The 25,710-nt window shown below is 34.7% G+C and overlaps 1 protein-coding gene across 8 annotated transcripts; it reads right to left on the minus strand.

Moving 5' to 3' along the window:
* Positions 1–1,590: 1,590 nt before the first annotated feature.
* On the minus strand, positions 1,591–25,655 carry LOC100746994 (period circadian protein). 8 transcript variants are annotated; one of them, XM_033324094.1, is made up of 18 exons: positions 25,481–25,655; positions 25,156–25,295; positions 20,461–20,544; positions 16,939–17,123; positions 14,486–14,682; positions 13,234–13,432; positions 12,781–13,002; positions 11,465–11,649; positions 10,970–11,254; positions 10,280–10,426; positions 6,537–6,783; positions 5,918–6,291; positions 5,630–5,823; positions 4,942–5,102; positions 4,612–4,856; positions 4,323–4,541; positions 3,916–4,230; positions 1,591–3,744 (listed from the first exon to the last, which is right to left on the minus strand). In XM_033324094.1, exons 2-18 carry the CDS (start codon positions 25,236–25,238, stop codon positions 3,631–3,633), a joined length of 3,456 nt encoding a protein of 1,151 aa, XP_033179985.1. In that variant the 5' UTR covers positions 25,239–25,295; positions 25,481–25,655; the 3' UTR covers positions 1,591–3,630. The 8 variants fall into 8 exon arrangements, with proteins under 8 accessions (XP_033179985.1, XP_024227427.1, XP_012248035.1 ...); XM_024371659.2 differs by having other exon boundaries at positions 4,612–4,844; positions 25,156–25,655; XM_012392612.3 differs by having other exon boundaries at positions 14,486–14,610; positions 25,156–25,654.
* Positions 25,656–25,710: the final 55 nt, after the last annotated feature.

Raw genomic sequence — 25,710 nt, forward strand, 5'->3', positions numbered from 1 at the left:
ACGATATTCTAATCTTTCGTACTTATGAATTATTATGACAAACTGCACGAGAGTCAGTCGTTTCTATACATCCCAAGACGTAATGTGATATAAACGTATTTCGTGTAATAATATTTATCAATAATATACCAAGTCAATTATTCATCATCGCATCGGCGTTATGACAAACATTTGTTACGTGAATCAACGTACAATCATAAGACATAAAATAAGTAATATACAAATTGTTTTAAATAATGCAATAAAACCAGCAGAAGATTATCTATTGCATTCTAAATCAAACAGATTCAACCGTGATTGAACGAGACGTTACATTCCTTACACGAGACGTTAGTTTTGTATTAGTTTTTGATAATTACAATTTCCTTAAACCTGTTATTATTATTATAATACTGCAAGAAAAAGATAAACGATACAACCAAGAAGTAAATTTTCAAGCTATCCTCTTATCACTTCTCATTATTCGTATATTATCTATGTTATTTCTTAGAGATTTTCACACTTGGCGTGCGGTAAAAACAGCTGTATATGAAAAGCGGGAAGAGCATACAAGCGAGATATAAATACAGTTCGTTAGACGAACATGTCTATTGTAACATGAACTATTATTATCGCACATTCGTGGCGCTTAAATACAAATGCTAAAAGGAAACGTACTCTAAGTGAAACAAATAAATGCATGTGTACATGTTCATGTATGTTATGCGAATGTACATACACGTATTTATTCATTCACACATATATCTCTTAAACAGTCAATTGTCAGAAGAAATTATAAATTTTTGTGCCAATGTATGTGGTCTTAAAAAACGAAGAACGAGACTCGTAGGTTGAATTTCTTAAAACCAAAAGCATCGACACTATCACTCTGGCTCGTTCATTTAGAATTTGCTATGACATTTTCCAGTCTGATGATGATAATCAGTTTTTACAGTTTGATCGAATTATATTTAAGAAAAAGATTAATATTTCGTAAAAATATTTAGTATCGGCGCCTTCGTTTCTTTGTTTCAGATATAGTCGATATTAAATATTCATATAAAAACGGACAATGTTGCTTGAATAATCGTAGCTTGAATTAACATCGTTCGGTTTCTTTACGAAGTCTTTGTAATATAATTGTTATATCACTGTATACAATGTGGACTAGATTTACGATCTACAGGATAAGGGACGCTTAACGCTTCATTTTCTTTTCGCCTTTCACATTTATAAAATCAGCATCATGATCTCTTAGCGAACTGGCCACACCTTTTAATTAAAAAGTTTGCGGATCATTGGTATACAAAATATTTTTTCTACCTTTTAATTACACAATACAATAGGCATATCAATCATTATATGCTGTATATAAATTGGTGGTATATAAAATATTCTTCGATCATACAAATGTTAGAATGAAGATTTTAGAATGATACTCTTCCCATATTGAATGAACATGTAAATATAATCTTTTCAGTTCTGTATTATGAAACATACATATACGAATAGTAAAATTATTTTTTACAATAATATTGAAAAAATACAAATACGTATATTTAATATTAAATGAGAATTTTCATCATCATGGTATAAATATAAAAATTACTATTAGGATTACAAATATAAACGAATACAAAATTTATTAGTATAATTTCACTGAACAAATTTGAAAAGATTAGTTATTACGAGATAAAAAAGCTTATTACATCGGCTGTAAGATAGTATATATTTAAAAATGTTAAATATATATATTCAATCGAAATCTTTAATTTATACTACTGACTATATAATGAACTATATTTTCGAATTACATATATTTTTATCTCTTTTATGTGAATGGAAATGCGTTCATGTTGAGGTAGCGTATCCAATATTGTGTGTTTAAAGACGAATGATCTCAATACTTGGTCCCATTTCGAAATCAGGATTTATAATAATTTCGAAGTAAATATAGTATATGTTAAATATCAATGAAATATAATCCGATGTCGTTAAGATTAAAGTGAAACAAAAATCAATATGTAATGTAAAATATTGGAAAAATAATCTTCCTTAAAAAGTACAACTATTTAAACCTACTTAAAATACCTAACATAATGATAAAGTATCGTTATGAAAAATTGATTAGAAATGAGAATGAAAATCGTTGCTCAACGAAAGGCTATATGTACATATTATATGTTGAGGAATCAACGTATTGATCTAATTTCATTTTTAGCTCTGCTATTGATAAAATTATATTTATATTGTATATAGGATGGAACGGCGATCGTAATACAACAGGGTAGGCGGTGATTCTACATGAAAAGATAAGAAGAAAATTTGGTATAACATCTTTTCATTCGAGGCTTCGTTTTTGAGAAAATTGAGCTTCAAAATTTGACATGTATAATTAAATTTGGCTAATTCCGGATTAAAGAAGAGTAAATAATCAACAGGGGTTCAAAACTACATTTGAAAATAAAATAACAATGACTAGATTGGAGTAAACAATCAGCAGGATGTTATTATACAAAAATGAAAAATAACATTTTTCCTTTAAGCCTTATTTTCAAAAAAATAAAATTTGAACACGTTGAAGACTGGTGTGATGTGTACGTATATATATAATATAAAACACATGTTCAAATTTTATATATATATTTTCGACTTATTTTTTCACCTGGATCGCCAGCTGCTCCGCTGTACTACGATTTCCATCTCACCCTATATGTATACAATTTTATTAATAACATACATCAATTCACTCTATCTTTTCTCTTCATCATCCATTTTTAATTGTATTAAATCTATATCAAGTGTTGTGCAGGCGACAGACTTTCCAACGGATTTTCTATTTTCGTAATAATGAAAATTTAATAACTAACTTATATATGAACAAAAAAGATGATCGAATAGAATTCAATTTGATTAGAGACAATCACGTGGACGTCGATGTCTGCCCGGTTACAGGAACCTTGTAGTTTAACTGAAACGTTTCCCATACTTGAGACATGAGTATCTAAATATGTCTAAAAATTATCATCGGCATAGTAGATGTGTAAAAATACCATCATCGGAGATAATAAAATATCAATAAATTTCGTTTGAACGAAAAAAGGGACTTAAGCCTTACCAAATCACTAACTTTTTAAGCAATATGATTTTGATTTCTCATATTATAATATTATGTATATGTATATTTAAACGTATGAATTGATATCATGCTCGAATACAAGGAAACTTATTTGAGGCAGTTAAAATAATAATGAACAATTTACAAAAATAAAACTACTATTCTTAAATCAATCAATAACATTAATATCTCAACTTTAAGTGCTTCAAGCTTTAAATACATATGTGTATTGGTAATAACTATTAATATATGTCTGTCATAAGAAAAAAGTTAAACAAGTATTTTTCTAAACGACTAAAAATATATAAAAAGTTAATCGTAAATCTGTAAATGTGAATAATGTAAAGAATGTCATCTGCCTCAAAATATAAATTTAATAAAATAAAATAAAACAGCCTAAATGACATTGGCATTGTACTCAGCGATCAATTGTAACGTAGATATTAGAGCCAATTTCGAAGTATGGCATTGCAAGCGAACAATTCGAACTTGAAAACAGAAGTTAGTTACAAATTGGTCGTACAAGGTTTTTACTATAATTGCTGGCAAGGTACGGACTGAGGTGGTAGAGCCGGTGGCAATGGTGCATTCTCTTCGTGAATCATCACGAGTTTACCGTATTTCACCATTCTCCTTCTATGTTTTTGCTGTAAACAAGATCTTGTTTTTTATTATCAGATTTAAGAAAAGATCTGGTGCTAGTTTATGTTTTCTTTTTTTTTTTTTTTTTACAAAATATTTTACAGCTACTATAAAATCGATAGTAGTACGATATCAAATCTTAATATTTGACGTAAGGACTTAAAATTATATTTTACCTGTGACATTGTGCCAGCCGTCCAACTTCCGCTGCTGCTTCCACTGTCACTACCACTAGAAGTAATCCCATCTTCGAGAACAAGCTTCGTTTCGAACCCCTCGACCTCTAAGTCCAAATAAAGCTGACCCAATTGATCGTTAACCAAAAGGGGTTGATTGAAATTTTTTAAGGCATCCATGTCTGCTTGAAGTACTTCGTTCAGAGTTTTGGGATGTATTTGATACTCGTATATTAATTCTGGAGTTAATTGAACACCTTCGAGCCACGGTGGCTCTTTTCTTCGCTTACCATAATGTTGCTTCATCATACTCTCCTATGAATAAATTTATTATTTATTAAAATTAACGTGACTGAAATTTTTTTGTGACTGAATTTTGTTAGATAATAATCAAGACTATTAGCTACCTCTGGTAAATATTCCGTTGGCTTTTGATCTGGATTGCAGCTGCTATCACTGCTCTTATATAGGAAACTACTGTAAAAACTCGACGAGCTCGATTCGTCTACGGAGTAGTCGTTTTGTTTGTGGATCTTTTGGTTCACTGGCGTTGGTGCATCCACTAAGCTCGAGCAACCTCCGTCATTGCTCACGCAAGAAGAGAATAATTCACCGGGTGATAGTACCTAATTATCATTAAATGTTTGACATATCCGTAAACCAATTAAAAAATCAAGTATAAAAATGTTGATTTACTTTTTTAGAAGATTCTGACATAGCCATACTGCTACCCGGTTCAGCTTTTACGCTTGTTGCTTGGCTCGCTGGACGTTTTCGATCGGAGCATTTGTTCATTGTAGACTGATTATTTTCACGCGTGACTGATGTTTGTTCGGGAATCAAGAATGGTCTGTACATCATGCCCGCTGACGGGGCACCTATTACTGGAGGATAAATGACACCGGCCATCGCCGTCGTCACATATGAAACTGGCACAAACACTAAAAATTAGTTTTGATATTTCAAATTTTAATTATTATTTAAGAATTCTCCCTTAAAAATTAATTTATTCAAATAAATACATACTATAAGGATTTGGTTGTGGGGGTTGCATTGAATGAGGCGGACTAAGTTTCTCTTGTAGAGATGATAAAACTGCAGGATCATTAGTTTGTGGTACGGGAATATAATACACTGGTATCATTGGCGGCAGTATTGGTACTCTGGGTATTGCTTGTGAATTCGTGCTGAAATTAGAGAATTCAATGAATTAGAGAAATCAATATTTCACGCGGTATCTTATAAAAATATTAACTACTGTTAAATAAATAAGAAAAAGCAATGGATGCTATGAGCAAAATGTTATGAATATGTTTTTACATTACGTACTTGAATAATACGAGATCGTTATCAATAAATTAGATATAATATTAATCGCTCGGAAAGTTCATTCCGATTTTGAAGAAATTTAATCGACATAAAAAATCATGTTGAAAATGAGAAAGGCTCTGCAAGGATGAAATATTCAAGTTGCATGAAGAATGGAGAAAGAGTGTGGAACAAAATAGCACTTATATAATTCAATAAATGTATATCGGATAGAAATGTAAATCGAAACGAACTTGCTGACCTTTTGAATTTTTTCAATTGCTCCAAAAATATGCAGGATTTCGGGCTATTTGCTTGTCAGAGCATCCTCAAAGACAATCGATTACCCTTCTTTTATATTACTTTTCTTTAATATATATTTCTTTTTTAATGAAGAAACACTCACTTTTGTGGCACATTGTGTGGTTGAGCAGGTGAGGCAGGGGGCACGGTAACCGATAAAGGTTGCCACAAATTGATGTTGGCACCTTTTTGAATTACGGTAGATTGATCGACGCTCATGCTTGTAACTGTCGTCGTGACATTCGTAGGGAATTGACCCGCGGTACTTGTTCTTGACACCTCGTCATGCTTTGAAACCTAATAAAATATAATCGAACGGGTTTAAACGTTTCTTCCTCGCCATAAGTCATGAACTCGAGAGATTATGTGTATTTATTGTTGAGTTACTAACTTTAAAACTGTCTCCTTCCCAGCTATGGCTTCCGCTTCTCTTAACTCCATGACCTTGACTAATAAAATGCATGTTCGGGTCCGTCGACATTTTCTCGGTGGTTTTTATTCGGGAATCCTTCAATTTGTCGCTGGCCTTAATGCTAGATCGAAGTTCCCGATGCTTCTGCATCATCAACTTTTCCATATCCTCATTGTGACGATTGAGCAACGACTCTGTCAACGTTGGAGGTTTGAAACTTTCCGTGCTAGTTGTATTCGACGTATTGCCTCTACTCGCTGAGCTTGTTTGATTGTTCGAACCACTGCTTAGATTTTCTGCGCTACCACTGCCGCTCCCACCGCTTCCGTTTATCGGTGACATGCATTTTCTCACTAATTATGCGATAATATATATATATTAGTATGTTAAATTTATTCTAATTCTGGAGGGAAGATCATTTATGAAAATCATAAATGTAGGCGGTTTAAAATCTTATTTGACGATAAATATTGTTAATAATATTCAATATCGTATATTTTATAATTTATAAATTTTTTAAAAATTGGTCAAAGTTGATAACGTCTTTACGTTCAAAAAATTCAATAGTGTGAAGTCTTACGGTGAAAACTCAACTCACCTGCTGAATTCGGGCTTGTCTTTTCACCTTCATCGTTGCTGGAATTAATATTCTCTTCATCACTGCCATACATGGTGGCAACCGGTGGCTTACTCTTAAAAAATCTTTCAATATTTTCGTTGTAGTTGAGCTGATTGTAACTTGGTGGTGTCTCAGTGGACGATTTACTGTCGTAGTACTCGCGATGGGGCGAAATCTCACCAAGCATCACGCTGTCGTGCTCCTGTAACAAGGGATTGCGTGATCCCTTCACAAGTATATTGTAGCGACTTAAAAAGAGTTGTCATTTGATTTCGGCACTGTCAATTGTTTTGCAAATTTGCGTTGCATTAAACCCGCGTCGCAGCAAGGAAGCTTTCATTTTTGTTAGATGTTTTGCCCAGTTATACGAGTTGCTATAATTTGTGCAAGTAATTTGTTTGTACTATGTAAGTCGCTCAGCAATCTTGCTACCGCAAAAATGCAATATTTACAGCGCACGAGCGAGCGACTAATCGACCAACTAATATTTCTCCAGCTCTGTAACACCGTTAGTTGCCTTACAATCGACCAATTTTCTTCCGTTCTACTTCTTCTCAAATCTTCTACTTCTTCTAGACCAGTCATCGTTCATACATTCATACATACTTTCATACATACTCGTTCAACATTCCGCTAATTTTTTAAATTCCCGTTAGACATACGAAAGAATTAAAATGAAGATTAAGGCGAGAAATTTCGAAAAATTCGCGCGTTGCTGATGAAATAAAATGAAATAATATATACAAAGTAAATCTGTATAAGATGAAATGATCTATACATGTACTTTTATATCTTTCGTTCTATCGATAACACCCTGTGAAATAATAGTTACTAACGATGGAAACGAAATTCAATCGAAGGAACATTGGAAGGAGCAGCGAGAATAAGAAATGCAGAATCTGTGCGGCAGCGGGAGGTGATGATGAGGCACGTGCTGTAAGGCTGTGAGAAGGTGAAAGCGGAAGAAGATGTGGAAATAGTATTAGGAGCAAAGGAAATAGAAATACATACTGAGAAGGACAGAGAAGTCGAGGGAGAGTGAAAGAAGGGGAAAGGAAAAATTGAGGAAAACAGTAAGAAACAGAAACTAACGAAAGGCACAAAGCAATATGGAATACCGAGAGGAAGCCAATAAAAGGAAGAACAGTATAAGGAAGAGAAAGAGAGGGAAAAGGAAGGAATTGAACAGAGCAACAGGTGTTATGTAATATGTAAATGTAGAAATATGCTATGCTTTACTCACAGTCATAGTTTACATATAGGCGAAGTATATAATACATATAGGGTATGAGTGAAAGCGTAGATGGAGATGGATGAACAAAGAGGGTGAGAGTACGAAAGGTAAGCGGAGAAGATAAGAGATATATGTAAGGCTGGAGGACTATCCTAAGCCACTAGACGAGTATATGTACAATGAATAAAATAAGTAAAATAATAGATAATAATTAATAACGAGAGTTAACCAGTACTGTCATCGGAACTTTCAAAATATTAACATCACTCTTGCACACCTTTAATGTATACTCTCTTCCATTCTCGCTTTCTCATATTGCCTCGTTAGTTTCAAAACCTTGTAAGTGAAGAGATACACTGGAACTTTATTCACGAGTGTGGTACTGCAATAAATTTATAGATGCACTTATAGCCTTTAACGTTAACGTATCTCAATTGTTTCTCGAATACATGAAACTGAACTTTTCAAATCTCGTACGTGATACTGTCTACGTACGGTCTATGAAATTGTTAATCGGTAAATCGATGAATAACAACAGTTACACTTAACGCTAGGATACGATAAAGAGGCAAGAGAAGGGATATAACTCAGTTGTTCGATTGACGATACAATTCATAAAATGTTAAGGAATGGTTTAGCGCAGAAGAGAATTCGTTGATACATAGAAAAAGAAAGAAACGTTTCATTATTCGATAAAAAGATACTCGAGAAGAAGAAGGGTATCGTCTAGAAATTGCAAAGGAACTAAACGATGCTTCGACGATAAGAACAGAAAACAAGATTGATCGAAGACAAACAATTTCTTGGCTAGCAAAATAAGTACGTAAGATCAAGAAGAAATAATGATATCAAGCAGCAATAGAAATTACTAATCGTTCCTTTAAAAGAAAAATAGAAAATAAAAAAATATGCATGTGATTGATAGAAGATGACACGTTAAAAATTTTGCTAAAAATTCGAGATCAACGTATATAAGTAACAAATTGCCTTTGTTCTTTTTTTTTTATTTTGTTGCCCTTGTCCATTTTCCATTGATCAATAACCAAATGCTATGCCGCCGAAAAACGGAAGCAATTAGCTACTATATGATACTAAACTGTTGCAATCGAGGTTGGTTTATAAAAGGCTTGGCGTTTTTACCAAATACATACGAATAGTAATATTGAATGAAAAGAAAGTAAATAGACTTACCAACAACGTGCCTACAAGGTTTTGAAATTGACGCTATCCTTCACCGGACCTACGCAAGTTTCATTTTGCCCTCCGTCTGTGTCAATGTACAAAACAATTTGATAGATTTTTCCTTATCGATCGTTTTGTTGATCGTTTGCTGGTACATTTTTTCTGTTTTTACTTACGACTAGCCGCATTATGCATTATAATAGCAGAATGCATGAATACAGATGTGGATGAACCCTAACTCGTAAAAGTTGATTTTTTTAGCATTACTTTAAGTTAAACATCCGGTTAAACTTGTCACCAGGCTGTAAAATTTTTAATCAGTTGTTTCTTACTCACCTTGCACCTTAGTTTCCAAATAAAAAATTCTAGGACATATCGTTCAGAAGCAGCGAGAATCTCGTCATTTAGAAAAACGTGTTTTCTGTTTCAGATTCGTAAGGGTCAGAAAATTTAGAGAAAATGTTATCGACTAACAGATCTCGGAATGTTTTGAAGTTTTGATCTTTTGTTCTTTTCTTTTGAATTCCTCGTATTATTATCAATATAAATTTTACGTTGCTTCGTGGAAAGACATATCAACATAGAACTTCTTCTATTAATAGCCCTTCACCTAACTCTTTGTATTCTACTTACACCATACATTCTCGATCGAATCAGCCGAGGAAAAAAAGAAATTTAGCAAAAGACATCCAAACTTAATTAAAAGGAACACCAGCCTCATAAAACGCGATTTACTAAAATTAAAGCAATTTATCGTTGGATATATATGAGAAATTTCTTCTTTTCTTGGTTCTGTCGATACTGGCGATAAATATTCGGTACAAGGCATTCGTTTTGTATTTTCTTCTTTGTTTTATACAATAATTATAATATCGCGTAAGATTTGAAGCAAATGAAAATAGTTAAAGCAATCTATGGAAAGGTAGTCTATACATAGTAGTATAGTATAGTAAAAGTTATTCATAAAACATGAGACTTGGACTGAAGTAAAAGGGACTGTAAAGTAAACTGAAGTAAAAAGGGAAAGAGAGAGACATGACATTTTAGGAAAGTAAGAAAATAATAACGAAGGCTATGTTATACCAAAATACTATCGTACGATTCGTGAAACCATTGGGCAACACGAACGATGCGTATTAGACATGATTTAAGGAAAATACCCTCAACGTTGAACCGTTATAAGAGGAACGCGGGTAATATTACAATTACTGTAAATATACTTGTAGTATACCACCATAGCGCGTTACAGCGTATTATTAGCAAAATAGGTAAGTGTCGGCGATACTAAAACGTAGCTAATAGTCACCGAAAAACTCCTGTCGTCGGTAGCGAGCACATCTTTCCCAAGACCGGGCGTCCTCGTCTCTTGTAGCAGATTTTCCATGAAGGACGCAAGGTCCTTGCACCTCTTTGACACATCAAGCTCGGTTATATCTGACTTTCTTTGGATGTTCTGCGCAGACGTACGATAGAACAAAAGAGAAAAAATTGGGGAATGAGCGAACTTATTAGTTGGGATTAAAATTTCATGGGAACAATTATGCGGCTGTGAACGTTTTACTGTTTGTCTGTGTGTCTCGTTATCCTTCTTAAAATGCATTTATTTATTCGATGTCGCATTGCTCTTCAGAAAGAAAAAGAGGGACACAGAGAAAAAGGGAATTAATTCTCTAATAGTCTCCTGTTCTTTGCTTTCTAATATTACAACTTTGCTTAATAATTTGGACAAGTACTTAAGCTCCTAATCGAAAGCAAAGGATAAATAATATTGTCATGTAAAGTGTAGACAATGCGAATTTTTATTTATAATAATCTTTATATCGCTATGAAAGAACGTGTATAATTTATATGTGGTTTGTTTTGTTGGCGTATAAATAAAAACTTGATCGACCATAAGGGTGATTGCTACGTTTACCTTATCGAACAATATCACGATCTAGACAAATTGCGCTAACTATATCACTGGTGCAGCATGAATCATTGAGAGAAGACATACCTCGTCAAGAAGTGTACGTATCTCTCCTTGTATGATCTTGGCCTCTTTTAGCACCTCCTCGCTAATATTAGCCAATTGACCGTACTCGGTTGCGCATGGCAAGCGAAAGATATCAGGATTTGCTGGACCTTTCAGTACCCTGTGTTGACCTACGACAAACTCTAGTTTTTTCGTCCAGGGATTGATAAAGGACGACCACTCTGTTTCGAGGACGACGTAGCCTCCGTTCTGCACTCCGAACCTGTAGGGTTTCGATCTGAAGGAGGCACCTTCGAGCTTGATCACCTGTTCAACGACATGTGTATAAATATGAATAATCGAAGGAATAGGGATTGTTATACGTCGTTCGACGTTCGGTTGTCGGGACTCGCTTACGCTTGCACTTTTTCTGCGGATTACATTTCTTTTTCTTTTACACTATTATTCTGTTTTTGTCTCAAGCGTATACTCGATCGAAACCTAAAAATTTGCTTTTTTTCTGGTGCACATGCTCACAGTCTCATAGATGTCTTTGATGAAGGGCAGATCCTCGGGATGGTAGAAGTCGAATAGCGAACGGCCAACCATATCCTGAGGTAGATAGCCAAAGTATTGGACTACGTCGGGATCGACATGAGATAGGTAGCAGGTCGCAGTATGGCGGGTCGTGAATACCGAAGATATTATCGTTTCTTCTGGCGCTGCGGATAATGATAACAAGAAGGTCAGAGTCATTCTCTCTTTTGTCAAGTGCTTCCTTCATGATGAAAGCTTTAATCTTTATGGTACGCAATCGAACCAACTTTGGCTCATTGACAAATCTGTACGAACACTTGTGCACTCTACCTATGTAAGCGTGAAATAATACTACAACATTGTGCGAAGCGATGTACCAACTATTTCGATATTGTGTTTATGAATTTCGAACAGACTTGTCAGAAGGATCTAAAAGAAGTTTCGAAATGACATTCTAAGTCTCGAGTCAATTGTACTTAAGGCAAAATCTGCATCTAACAAAGGTGTTGATATTGATACAAGAAAATGATAAAGAGGCAAATAAAATGGATTAATTCTCAAAATAATTTCCATCTATCGTCGATAAGAAGTTAATACAAACAATTTCCAGAATAGGCTGATGAGGGCAAACATCTTTGATTTCCCTTCCCTTAATTTTGTTTCATTGCTAGTAAATTTTTATACCGAAAACGTACACGAATAGAAACAGAAAGAGGAATACGATATTATAGCAAATTAGATCGCAATTAAAATATTCTTCATCTCTTTCTTTCTTATTGTCTTTTCTCTCTTCTTTTTTAGATTAAAATACAGTGAATAAAGAAACATCACTACGTGTTTATCAAACAAAAAATGAATTTTTATCTATTCTATGGAAAATGATCGATGCGTTGTTATTCTTGTTCTTTGTTTCCGCTTCTTAAATGAATACTCGAAACAGTGGTCTCCAAACTGAACGAAAACGAAAAATTGGCCAGATGATAAAAAAACGAATAAATAAAAAGACGACAAAGATGAGAGACTATCAAAATCGTCGCGATCCTCGAATAAATATTTCTAATTTAAGAAAAATTACCTTCTGCTTAAGGCACGTCGCCGTGGAAACCACCGAGTCATATTTTATCATCGAGAAGATTAGACTGAAGAAACGACTCGACTATTATTTCTCATACATATTATTCACGAATCGATAAACGTTATACGTAGATTTAGAGATCATTGAAAATTCCTTATTCTTATTATTTTTATTTAGAACAAACTATGTATCGAATCTTTTTTGTCAGTCGACTCTCCTCGAAGACCTTCAATCGTACTACCTTTATATGCAGAATGAACAGGTTGGGCAGTAACCACCAGGAACATTGCTTTGTGTTGCTGTTCAGTTGCACGGTCTCGAAAATCCCTGAACGATAAGGTCAAGTGAAACGGAAGGTAGAAATTCGACCTCGCCGCCTTATGCTGATCGATGGACTGGTGAATGACCGATCTCGTAAACTTTCGTAACCCGCAGAATAAACTTGCCCTTCTACCGTTAATACCTATGAGTACAATAATAAAACAAATAAATAAAATAATAAACCAAGATATATAATAGATATTTATAGATATGTCTATAAAAGAATTTTATAACATATTTTAATGCGAGAAAAATTAGATAAAAGTTCAATGAGGATTATTAAGTCACGTTCTTCGTAGTCTAGTTTTATCTTTTATTCAAAATTATAATTTCTTTTATGAAAAAGTTTCATTAAGCAAATTTGATGTAATACCTTTCGGTCTATCTTCTTGAGGCGACACTATACTGCTTGAAATCTGATCGGCCAGTGTAGCCTTATCCTTGGGGTGTACATAGTCAATGAAAGATCGGCCAATCCATGCGTCCTTGGGGTATCCTAGAGCTGTGCATATCGAGGGAGTCGTATACAACACGAGGCCATCATGCATCGAAATCACCGCGCAAAATCCCTCCTATATAGGATATACAATATGAAACTGTTGACTTCTATTTATGTCAGATCGATGCTAGTAGATTTATCCATAAAATAATTGATTAACACGTAGATGACACCTGAATCTATGTCATCAAGATAGTCTTCACATAAAACACCTTTTTCGATATCCCTGTTTCTCTTTTTTTTTTAATCTAAATTACGTAGCTTGTAGAGTGAACTCGTCGCTACTTTTTCCTCGATTCTTGTTCACATTCTTTCCTATGATCTTTACCAACAGTTACATGCAAATTATGCGATGAAATTACCATAGGATATTTTACATGCAGTACCTTAATAGTACTTTCAATTGGTCACTTTCAAACGCTATATGCATAGAGAAAAGAGTTGTATTTCACCAAAGAATATAATTTTTATTCATTTAAAAAAATTCCAAATGATCGAAGATATAAATTAAATAAAAGCAAAAGAAATTCCATGACATAAAGAAATATATAGTTCCTTTCATAGAATATATAATATAGTAAGTATATTTAGAATTTGATTAGTGAACCTTCACCCAACAAACCAACCCCATTACTGGCGTTGAAAGAAAGCTACTTGTTAACGTAAGTATTAAGAAGAAAAAAGGAAATGTACTATTTCTAAAGAGATTTAATAGTTTCACTATAAAGCCACTAGAAAGTCGTTTTGCTAGCCGCAGTTGTAAATCTCCTTTCTCCATGCATAATATCACGGAAACCTCGCGACAATGGTGTACCACTATGTTACATCATCGTATACAAAAAGCCATACCAAATTGCAATAATTAAGGAAAAAAAAATGTTCTAATGTATCGATATAGGTAACAATCGGGTTAAGATTAATATATAGATATGTATATAATATTAGGTGGCAGGATGCTTTTGCGAGTATACCCGATCCTGCACCTCCCTAAGAAGAAGCCCCTCGATCGACCACGACCGAGCGAGTCTCGATTGACATAATTATTGTTTCTCTCTACGTGTCCTTCTACCACAGTTAACTAATTAGGAGAAATCTGTTTCCTCGTTGCTTTTTAATGAATACTAACATTGGCTTGAGAGGCGGAATCATCCAGAGGATTCGTACGAGAAGCAAGTCCTACTTCCACATCTGTGACGTTATCGCCGTTGTGCTCGCCGGGATCCGTTGCATCCACCAATTCTATGGCTACTTCTTCTTGTATACACCCAACAAAAATTCTCGTCGTTATATTCTGTTCTTCTTGGACATACCTGCCCATGTTTTCTAATAGAACATGGATTCTTTATACCCATTTAACATCTGTCAAGTTTTCAACAACGTTTCATGGACGTCCCTTTTATCGTTTTAACAATGGATAAACACGGAGATGTTTCTCGTTGCGTGATGGCTTTAATTTTGGACGGCTATTTTCAATTTAGGATTCTAGGAGATGCTTTAAACGTGTGGGCGAAGGAAGGCAGTAACCAAGTAACGTAGCTGCTGTACGGATCTCCTTGGATACCCCTGACAACGTGATATAGGGAAAGAGAATGTCTTTGATGATGAAAGAAACTAATTGAAATTAAATCGAAAATATTTGGAGGCGTCCAAGAAACGTGTAAGACATGACCTATTGCATGGGTAATGAATTAATGAAGGATAGGAGATAGCAATGTTTCCTTAGTCCAACAGGACAAAAATTCCGCGACAACGTTTCGTAATACGAGAAGAAGTAACGAATCAACAGCTCGACATCGTTCTTGAAAGAAAGAAATAAAAAGGAATTCAACTTCGAGCTCTATAACACACCAAGCTGATACCAAGGCAATTTTTACCTCTCGACTCTCGTTTTTTACGTCGTTTATCGAGCGACTGTTAATGAAATCTAATTTTTTAAATCATCCATAGTGTCGTTAAATTCATTCGCGACGTTATTGCAAATCGGTCGCTTCGTGTTTGGACGTCAACATGCCCCACGTTGTTCAATTTTTAAACGACACATTTATCAAAGATTGTACAATACATTGTACTTAGCTATCCCTCGTGCAACGAACTAACAAACGAGCATCGTGATTACGAAACGGATCTATTCTCGCGTTGAAACATGTTGCAGGACACGTCGCAGGCTCGTAACCAGTAAATCAGGTCCAAGCTCGTAACGACCGATGAAAAAAGCCTACGTAAGAATTGGTTATTCGAGAAGTGGATTATTAAAAATTATGTAAATAATTACGTAAATCATAGACGTTTCTCGATGTTATATAAAGCTCGGTTCAGTTGTGAGTGCTACTGTGGCTGGACCAAACGGAGAGCTCGACAGCACCTGCCTTTTGTTCACGGATAGTACCGAGTGATTATATAAAACCAGTATAAGGAGAAATTATATATAAATACATATATAATCTCAATGCTTAAAATATTTTAGGACTACTATTCTATCCGACAGCTGTCCTCCGCCGAAGGGGCACGCATGTATACCAAGTGATGCTTATATCACTGTAGTTAGGCTATTCAAGGAACTATTTACAGCCTTGTAATTAGAAATACGTTATATATCGTTTATACGTTGTTATCGTTTATCATTTCAATTCATAACGCGAAAGATAGTAACGTTGTTACTATTTATGTCTCTTACATTTACTAAAGGATTCGTTGTACAAGTAGCGATACTGGCGCGGGAAGGTTGCTATGACGAAAAAGGATCAATATTTTACCACGTAAGTGAGTTAGAAACGGGGTGTTCTTTTCAAGGTTTTGTTCACGCTGGGCAGAGCTGAGATTAATTGCCAGGGTAACAACAACAACCATTACTCTATTGTGTGACTATTTTATTTAAACACAAGCTACGTAAAACTCTCGTTTAAAAAGGTTCAGGACAATCGATGCTAACCGAGTGTCCCCGAATTCGAAGCAGACGAATCCTTCAGATCCATTGAATCTCTCTTTTGTCCAAACTGAAACGCGAACTTGTAGGAGCTGATCAAGTAAAAACGGGACGCTCAAGACCGTTTCAACTTTGAACAAAAGAAGATGCAATTGACCGTTTCAGATTCAATGTCTGACGGACTAAGGGAACCATGGAGATGGACGTAAAGAAGGAAGAATGGTCATTCGAAGTCTTTGGCTATGAAGTAAGCGAAACCTAATTGAAGGGAAAAGTGCACGAAACCAAATAACGTTGCGCAAAACTGTCGATCTTCTTTCTACTTCACCGAGAAAAATTGATTCGTGTTTCACGTATAGCTTTTAATTATAATTATCAACGATCTTACAGTTCTGCGTTAAATCGATTTCTATCAATGTTTAATCTTAACCGTGAAACTAGAAGGAGGAAATTGTATTCGATAGAGTCTGCAGTAGTACGAAAAAATAGTTAGACGGACGATAAGAATTTGATATTTGCTCCTCCTCCTGTGATACCGATCACATAAATCAATGATTACACGTCTCCAACGACTAAGCTACCTTATTAACGAAGAGATTCTAGAAATCGTACAGTTAACGTGCACTTGTTCCCGCAAATTTTGTATTACAACCAACCTGATTTTTTTTCAAGTATTGGCTTCGTTGGGACGGTGACGTTATATGACACAGCCTCTGGCGGTGTGCCGGCACTTTTCAGGATAATATCTGCCTCAGCGTTAACAGCCAAAATCGTCTTCGACTTCTTCTTCTTGTATTCTTTATCCTTTCTTTTGCTGATTGGCTGCGGTAGTGCTTCATTGCTATATTCACATGGACGTTACATGTACAGATGGAAGAAAGTATCTAATCTTAATCTAGCGAACAGATCCAAAAATTAGTAAAGACGGAACGTAATTTTAGGAAATGGTCAAACGGGGCATTTTGTAAAAACTTCGTGTTATCGAAGAATATAATGTATTTTCTACGACATTACCTAACCATGTTTAAGGGTGTGATAACAAGGGAAAGAGTGACTTACTTTCGTTAACTTACGAATAAAGCAATCGCGATCGATAAAATGAAGCGAGTAAATCGACCTGTAATACAATATACGCATATATCGCGTAAAAAAAAGTAAGAATCAAACAACGATTCGCGACTCGTAGTTAAAGTAAATTTCATATTTCCAGCAGAGTTTTCATATGGTGACATAGTAAAATTCATTGATCTTATCGTGATGTTTATTCGACTATTTTTATTGCGCAATCTTATCGAAATATCCTTAAGCAATCTGAAATAGAACATTCTCATGTGTTTTGTGATGATAACGCGATATTGGTAACGTTGATATACGGCATATGTTTTCAATACGACGCTAATTATAGATATGCGTTCTAAAAATAAGTTTATTTCCCGCTGAGTCAACAAATAAGGAATCCACTGGGCACGCGTGCGAACATGAGCTCCAGGTTCATTTATTACTTTAACAGTTGCTTCATCAAAGAGAATGTTGTTATTCTAAACGACCGTGATAAGCATAACTAGATTTATAGTATTGTTACGTGTTGTGGGAGTGGAATGATACAAAAATAGACTAGATTGCCGAGAAACTTTCTCCAGGAAAACCATTTGCAACAAAAATACAATACGTAACAAATGCTTTAGGTCATCAAATAGTGATTGCATTCGTTACGTAACAAAGAGAAAGTGCATTTCTTTAACGATAAACCTTTCAAGCTTTCTCCGAGATTAGGTTGGCCATTTAGTGTTTATATTTCCTAGTTCGATATTAAAGCTTGAGAAGGCCAATATATTCGAATAGCTTTGATTAAAACAATAGAAAGAATACGTACTTTGAATTTATATTACAATGATCATAGAAATAAAATTAAGATAATTGCATGCTAATACCTTGTGAACTAAAAAATATAAAAACATTCTTTATTATTCATCTTAATATTCTTCTTTAATGACCGAAAGTGATATTATCTGTTTCCTTTAATCAGGATTAGTCACAAATCGATACAAAGCAGGAAATTTATTAATATAATTTGAAATACATTATGCAATAGGATATCCTTTAATTGTACTCTCCCTCTCTCTCTCTCTCTTTCTCTCTCAAGAGACCTCTCTCGCCTCTCATAATACGTATTTCCAGCATGAAAGAGCAATTACAAAAACATCGTTACAAATATAAATTAATTTCCAGTAACATCTGTTCCTTTGTGATCAAATATAGTTATTCGCAAGGGTTGATTTAAATTACCAAATATATGTCCATTCTACTCGCAGCAACAGAAAAGCATTCGCGGTAATTAACCTTGACCCTTACGAGTTATGTAGAGAATTATATGAGGTATATTCTGTGAATTGTACGCGGCAAGCGACGACGCATTCTCGTACTATTGGTTCGAGGAGTGCTTGTTGCACCGTCAGAGACCAATAGATATGAAACGATGCGAGGCATGTCACTCTGCTCTTCAAATATTTCGAATCAAGCAAACAGTAATACTTTTCACGTCGGATAACACGGCGTAATCAGCTTGCTTAAATTGCTCAATCGCTGTTTTCCTTACGGAGTTTTCGCGTCAAGAAATGAAAAAAGAGAGAAAAAGAAAGAAACGAATTCTATACGAGACGAAGAAAACCACCGAACGTTGTCGTCGATCGGTGAGGTTTAAATGAAACAGGAACGACGTTACAGTTTGATATGTAAATTCAAAGCATCATTGTCTTTTTATTTTCTCTACCTCTTATTATATCTGACGAATAATCAGAAATAGACTTGTTTTAACTGTAATTTATAGACCCGGTGATGATTTATTATTGCAATGGCGCGGCCTATCCAGATTATGCAATAATACGTGGGGATACTTCATGCCACGTAGGCGACGCCAATGGCGACGTCGTAGGCACGTGGCAGGGCACATGCACCAGTGTTTACAGCTGCAAATAACAAGGTTTGTGTGCGCTTTCTCGTAACTGAATGTAATCATTCTCTTACACGTACATGAATACGATAGTAAAAATCCACATTGCTGGGCGCGTATGCGCGCTGTGTCACCTTCACAATCGCGATAATTATAGAACAACCGTGTTCAGCTGTATGAACATACCAGGAGTACAAATCTGTCAATAATTTTTTCTCATGTTCCATTATATGACTTTAATTATAGGAAAAGGGGAAGAATAAAATTTAAAACAAAAATTGACTAGATGACTCGTCACAATAGCGCCAAGTGACATAGACACAGACATCGAAATTTAAACGTTTCTTCGATTGTAATTATACAGAAGAAAATGATGGAAAAAGTTGTGTTGGCTTCTCTAATTTCACTATTGCTTTTGATTTGCAGGATGAATAATTCGCAAATGTTAATGACGTTCGTTCTAAGGTGTTCATGTACTCAAGCGAATAATCTAATTGGCAAACTCACGTTAGCATGCAACGTCTATTCAGTCTTGTTGATTACGGCGGTCATATACACGCCACAACCACTAATTTTAACTTAGACAGCTATTTTCCTTCTTTAATTATAAATAGACATTTTTCGTTAATTTAATAATACGTGTATGTACTTTTCGTTTTTCCAATATCAGATACTTTTTCCATAAACGCCTGGGACACGTTATACTAAATATCTTCTTTAACTACAGTGAAGTGCTTCCACGTGTTGTAAGTTCATGTATTTTTCATTCGACGTACAATTATTGGAGATAACTACACAAAGTAGTACCGTAATTGCATGACTACAATTAGCAGTGTCTTGCGTATATTTCATTTGTAAGTACCAAAAAAAAAAAAAAAAAAAAAAAATGGTAGACATTTGCTTCAAATTGTTTTTTATTGAAAGTTTACACAGCACTGAGGAACAAGAATTACCTTCCACTGGATACTTTACTCTTATTCTTTACTAGCTGAAGTTGTAATGATTTATCAATTGCTTATAAATACGACATATTGATATTTCACGCATAATCGCAAGATCCTTACGATCATAAATACTTTCACTTGCCATCAGTGGCCAATAGGTATCTCTGTGTTTTTTGAGGATAGTGTTTTGGGGAAAAAATTTTTGTAAGAGTCAACTGAGTCATCGCGATAGCTTCTATCTTTGAACTACCGATAATACTAAAGAAACTTAAACAATATATTACCTGGATCCAAATGTCGAGGGGCGCCTACCGCAATAACCGCTACTTTCGGAGCGGTTACTGTTTCTCGAGATTGAGCTGCCACTACTGCAACAGAAATGAGTAAACGTTATTAAACATTATTTAGTGAATCCCTGTGTTACTAGTATAAAACAAAAATGATATTTTTAGATGAGTTTATCGTAATATGGCTTACGTACGTAATGTAGTCACGTTAACGTCTGACGATTAATCGACCAAACTACTGTATATGCTTATTCACCGCGCTAGGTCTGACCTTGACTATCCGTTACTACTGAACGCGCTCGCGTATTGAAATAATCTTTAAATCGATAGCTTACCAAGCTTTCCGTGCGATTATCAAACTTGAAAAACGTCAAATATATTAGCGTCTTAATGTTTTGCAATATTGTAAGTTTAACGAATAACATATTCAACAGATTATTATTTCAATGTTTCATGGCATTTAAAATTGAAAAAGAAAATGATCGTAAGTACCGAAGCTTTATGAATTTATGTTGTTCGATTACGAAACTTACGCTTTTCATCGAACTCTTGTAAGATTCATTTGTTATAATTTGCTCCTCCGTAACTAGATCCACGTGTAACGCTGGAACCTAGAATACGCGCCTTCCGATAAGAGTTGCACCGTCCTTAGAAACAGTATCCTCGACAAATTAACTCATCTACCATGAGAACAGACTGAAAAACTTACTGAATAAACGAAAAATCGTGCGTAAGCTTGATCTGGTTCGTATCGAGAAAAAAGAATTACTATCCTCCTGAAAGTGAATTACTTCACTGGCAAATTGGTACAGAGGTGGATAGAAGCTGATTGCAGCAGAGGTTCATTTCTCGAACGATAGAAACGGCCTCGGCCCATTGGCCAATTAAACCGGTGTCAAGAAAGTCACGCGATTCGCTGGCACAAAATCTCTGAAACCAGTTATGGAATGGAAAAAAAAGGACCGATCACATGTTCGGCAAACGTGACCACCACTATCGGCCCTTACGTCGGAGTCTTTCTGGCCTTTCACTGTCCTCATTATTTCCCAGGGAACGAGCACGGGGCTCCTACATTTGTTGCACCTCGTTCGGTAGGAAAAATTATTGCATAAGGTCTGTTTCACGCTCGTGGCCCCGTGACTAGAACTGTCGAACGGGACCGTGATCCGGCTATCGATTTTATTCGAAGTTCTGACACGAATAATCCCAAGGAAACGTTGTATTAACGAGATATAAAATCCGACAAAACATAGAATTCGCGATTATAATTAATCTCTAACTACAGACGTCTACATTTTATCCGTTACGTATCATTTCTAAGATTATTTGACAAATTCTATTTCTGTTAAATTTTTGTGTTGTAAAAATTAATGACTATTTTAAATACTGGAATTTTTAGACTTCAACGCAAAATTACGGTAATAGAATAAAAATTCAGACTCTTCTCAGGGATTCGTCGCGCTATTCTGGCGACGTATTTTTAGAATGTTTTTAAATCTAATGAAAAGCCCTATTAATTTTTCTAGTGATATAATACTTTCATATTGACGTAGGGAATGGTGCTATTATGCAATTAAAACAACAAACTGGTAAATACGTTGAATCAGCATATGGTGCAACATTCGCTTCGCCAGAGGAACATCACGTTTCACTCTTCATCAGGTACCTGCAGCGTGTACAATTTTACTTGATAAGCAACACGTGAGAATTCAGAATCTATAATTATGCGCTGGTATCAATCACTTGAGTAGCATCAATAGCCGAGTCGCCCACGATGTCGTTCTTTGTTATTATAGGGGATCGCCATTAACTGTTACATCGACGATGGTTAATTAAAAAAACAAAGCTTGAAATACAACGTGCATATTGAACCAAGCAAGGTTCCCATAAAACAAATTTTTTTAAAACATCAAATATACAACTTTCGTATGCAATTATCGTTTATATTAAAGACAAGGTTTGTAAGGTTTGTAATTTACTTTGAGGTTTCTTATCAAATTATAATCTGATTGCTCTTGCCATTTTAAATCAATAAAATTTTTATGACGCAATAAAATCATAACAATTGCTTTGATTAAATATAAAAAAATTCGATCATCAAACATCAGTAAAAAGCCTCTTGGTTTATAATTTCTTCGATATTGCATCTTATTTCGTAAGGTTCTCGAGATTGGAAAGTATTTCAAGTATTTCATTGGAAAGTATTTCACGATGGACCATCGTGGAAAGTATTCCAGTCAGACGTTAACTTTCGTTAACGTAGCAATCAGCGATCTTGCGTACGTTTTGCATTCGCTCGACCTGTTTTCATCGGGTTTCTCAACCCGAGCTTAGATGTTTAAATGCGAACGTGGAAATGCAAGCGGCATGTTTCGCCGAGAAACTAGTTAGCCTTAACCGTCGTGTTCGAGTTTCTATCCTTCTTGTTCGCCATGCTTTTCGTCTGCCTCTCACCTACATCATCGACAAAGCGTGTCAATGCCAAGAATCCTGTGCTAACGTACACTACATAGAGACTGGATATCCTAGCGATCCTAATAGTGAATATCCTACAGCTAAGTTTACAACGATGAGCAATTGTTCGCAAACTCGTGTCTGTCAGTGTAGATTTAGCCTAAGATATCTCATAAATTTTCAATTTGTTTAATTTGTGAATTATCACAATGATTTTGTCAGAGATCAACCACTTATGTATGTCTGCAAGATACCCACGTGAAATTCATCCGCAAGTAAAAGTCTTTTCTCGAATACTAAGGATATTAAGGAAACAAAATCTATCAACGAGCTGAGAAGTTCAATTGAGTCTGATGAAACAATCATCCAGCGATTAAGAGATCAGGGGTCAAACTTTACGGGTCCAATAATCTGATCAATCAATTCTATTCCTTGTCATCACTGATGGATCCAGAGCGGCGATCGCCCCTCAAGAATAAAAGAATATAAAAATATTATACCACATTCTGAAAAACTTGTTACATATATAATTAATATTAATTTATTAATTTAATTATTTAGGCTATATACAGTATCGAATAGAGATATTGAAATGTAAGTTACAAGTAAATTTTTAATCTTGGAAAAGAAAATTTAAAAATGTACTTGCATACTTTTACACAGTCCGCTGCCCTCACCGAAGAAAGGCTCCATCACTGCTTGTCATGAACAAAATTTGCACTTGTAATTTTTATTTCGATACAAGTTTCAGAAGAACGATCGTGTCTACTCAGATGATCAAGATGCGTAGGCAGTGGTAATTCTTAGTAGTAAGTACAAAACTTTGATATATACAATTTATCAAGACGAATTGAAGAAACCAATTGATCAGTCAATCGATTAATTCGTTTTCTTTAGTATATATACAATATACTTCATAAGTACACAATCTAAGTCTTATGGTTCGATATTAAACATCAATCACATGGGACATAAGAAAATTAAGTTGTAGGGATTTCATCGCCTTCACAAATGCAAATCGTTATGAAACTCTCTTACATCTTTTGTAAGGTCTCCGAACGCGATAAAAAATCGCAGAAATCTGACATATCGAAACCTGCATTTTCCAATCGATCCAATGATTTATAGTTCATCTCCGGCTTGGATTTTCCAAACGTTTAATCAAACATTTACTTTTACTATCTTTGTACATTCATTTATAAAATAACGCGCAGTCATATGTACATATATTGCACAAATTGAGATTACACAAGAATTCGACTGATCGATTACAGGAATGTAACAGAAATCGGCAAATGGAAAATAAAAAAAAAGACGAGAGAAAGCAAAAAAGGGGATTATGCTTCATCAAGAGAATACGTGAGATATTTCTGTATTAGTTAAATCTGTATTAAAATAGCAGGTCAATTAAATTGGTTGCAATTAAACAGCATTCATTAATTAAGATCTGATAAACGTTTATTAAACGTCTGCATGTAGATTGCACAAGATGAACATAATAGAATAATGATGTATTAATTATGCTCGATAAAAATTTATATAGCTTTTTGCCTTCATCGCTTGCGTTCTATTAACGTTGATGTTATTTATGCATATTAGTTATTTACATTAATTCCTATCTGTTCTTTTTCCTAAAGAATAAATACGCTTTGTATACGATTTATTACATAAATATTAACAAAATCATTTACAATTATTTAATGTACCGATATCAGAATGTATTTTAAACGATACGATAAAATGGAAGTTTTATAATATGTTTTTTAATACCGAATAAACTAATAATTTTCAAGATTATTCTTCTATCTTATGATTAGACCCTTTTAGTTACCAAAACTACTGTACCGTTTATTATTTCAAATAAAAATTAGCCAAGTAATATAAGAATACATTAATACATTTAATATACATATTAATATACATTTCTGGTATTGGTATCATGTCAAAAAAGTGGGAAATCTTACAGTTCGCACTTTACGTTAATATCTATGATTATTAAAATTTGGTATTGTAAGAATATGAATTGTAAAAATGTAATTTTACCTGAAATATCCACCGACTCGTCTTTTTCTTATAGACGTATCATTGGAATAACGTATAATGAGTTGATCGACTAATATAACGCATAGTTCATATTTGAAATTCATGGCGCTATATTCAAATCAATGCTTGCGAAATGAAACAAATTCAGCGCACTTCGAAAGGTATATACAAACAATTAAAAAATTCGATACATACCTACGTTGCGACTGACTGTTGCTACAAGTATTGGAATATCCGGAATCCGACACCTTAGCATTTTCAGTGGATACTTCTTCCATCGTTCTCTTCTAAGGGTAGCGTTTCTTTTAGACGATATCCGTTAGGTCACAACACTGCTGCTAAATTAAATGAACTCGATGTTCACGCGTCATTTCTATATTTCGTGGCAGTAAAAGTGTTAAGAACTGATAAAGAAATAAGCGAAGGCAAATTGCTCGTATTTGTACGAACAAAAGGGAATAAGTTTTTTCTGTTTAATGTATCGCATTCACCATTAATAATTAAATTAAGAATAACGCACCATTTGATTGGTTATAAAAAAATCAGTAAATAGAGAAATAAGCTTTCACTAATTTTCAGTTGGTTTCACAATAATATAATAAACACCACGATGCGTTCTAGACGACGATGTCTATGAAGACTGAACTGAACCATACATTACATATCTACCGCGCGGAGCGACTGTTCCGCATCATGCTGCACGTTCGGTAACACGTGAGTTGTTATCCCTCCCAGCCTACTGTTAACCTA

This window comes from Bombus impatiens, unplaced genomic scaffold (assembly GCF_000188095.3).
Source record: "Bombus impatiens unplaced genomic scaffold, BIMP_2.2 scf_1461, whole genome shotgun sequence".
NCBI lineage: Eukaryota > Metazoa > Arthropoda > Insecta > Hymenoptera > Apidae > Bombus > Bombus impatiens.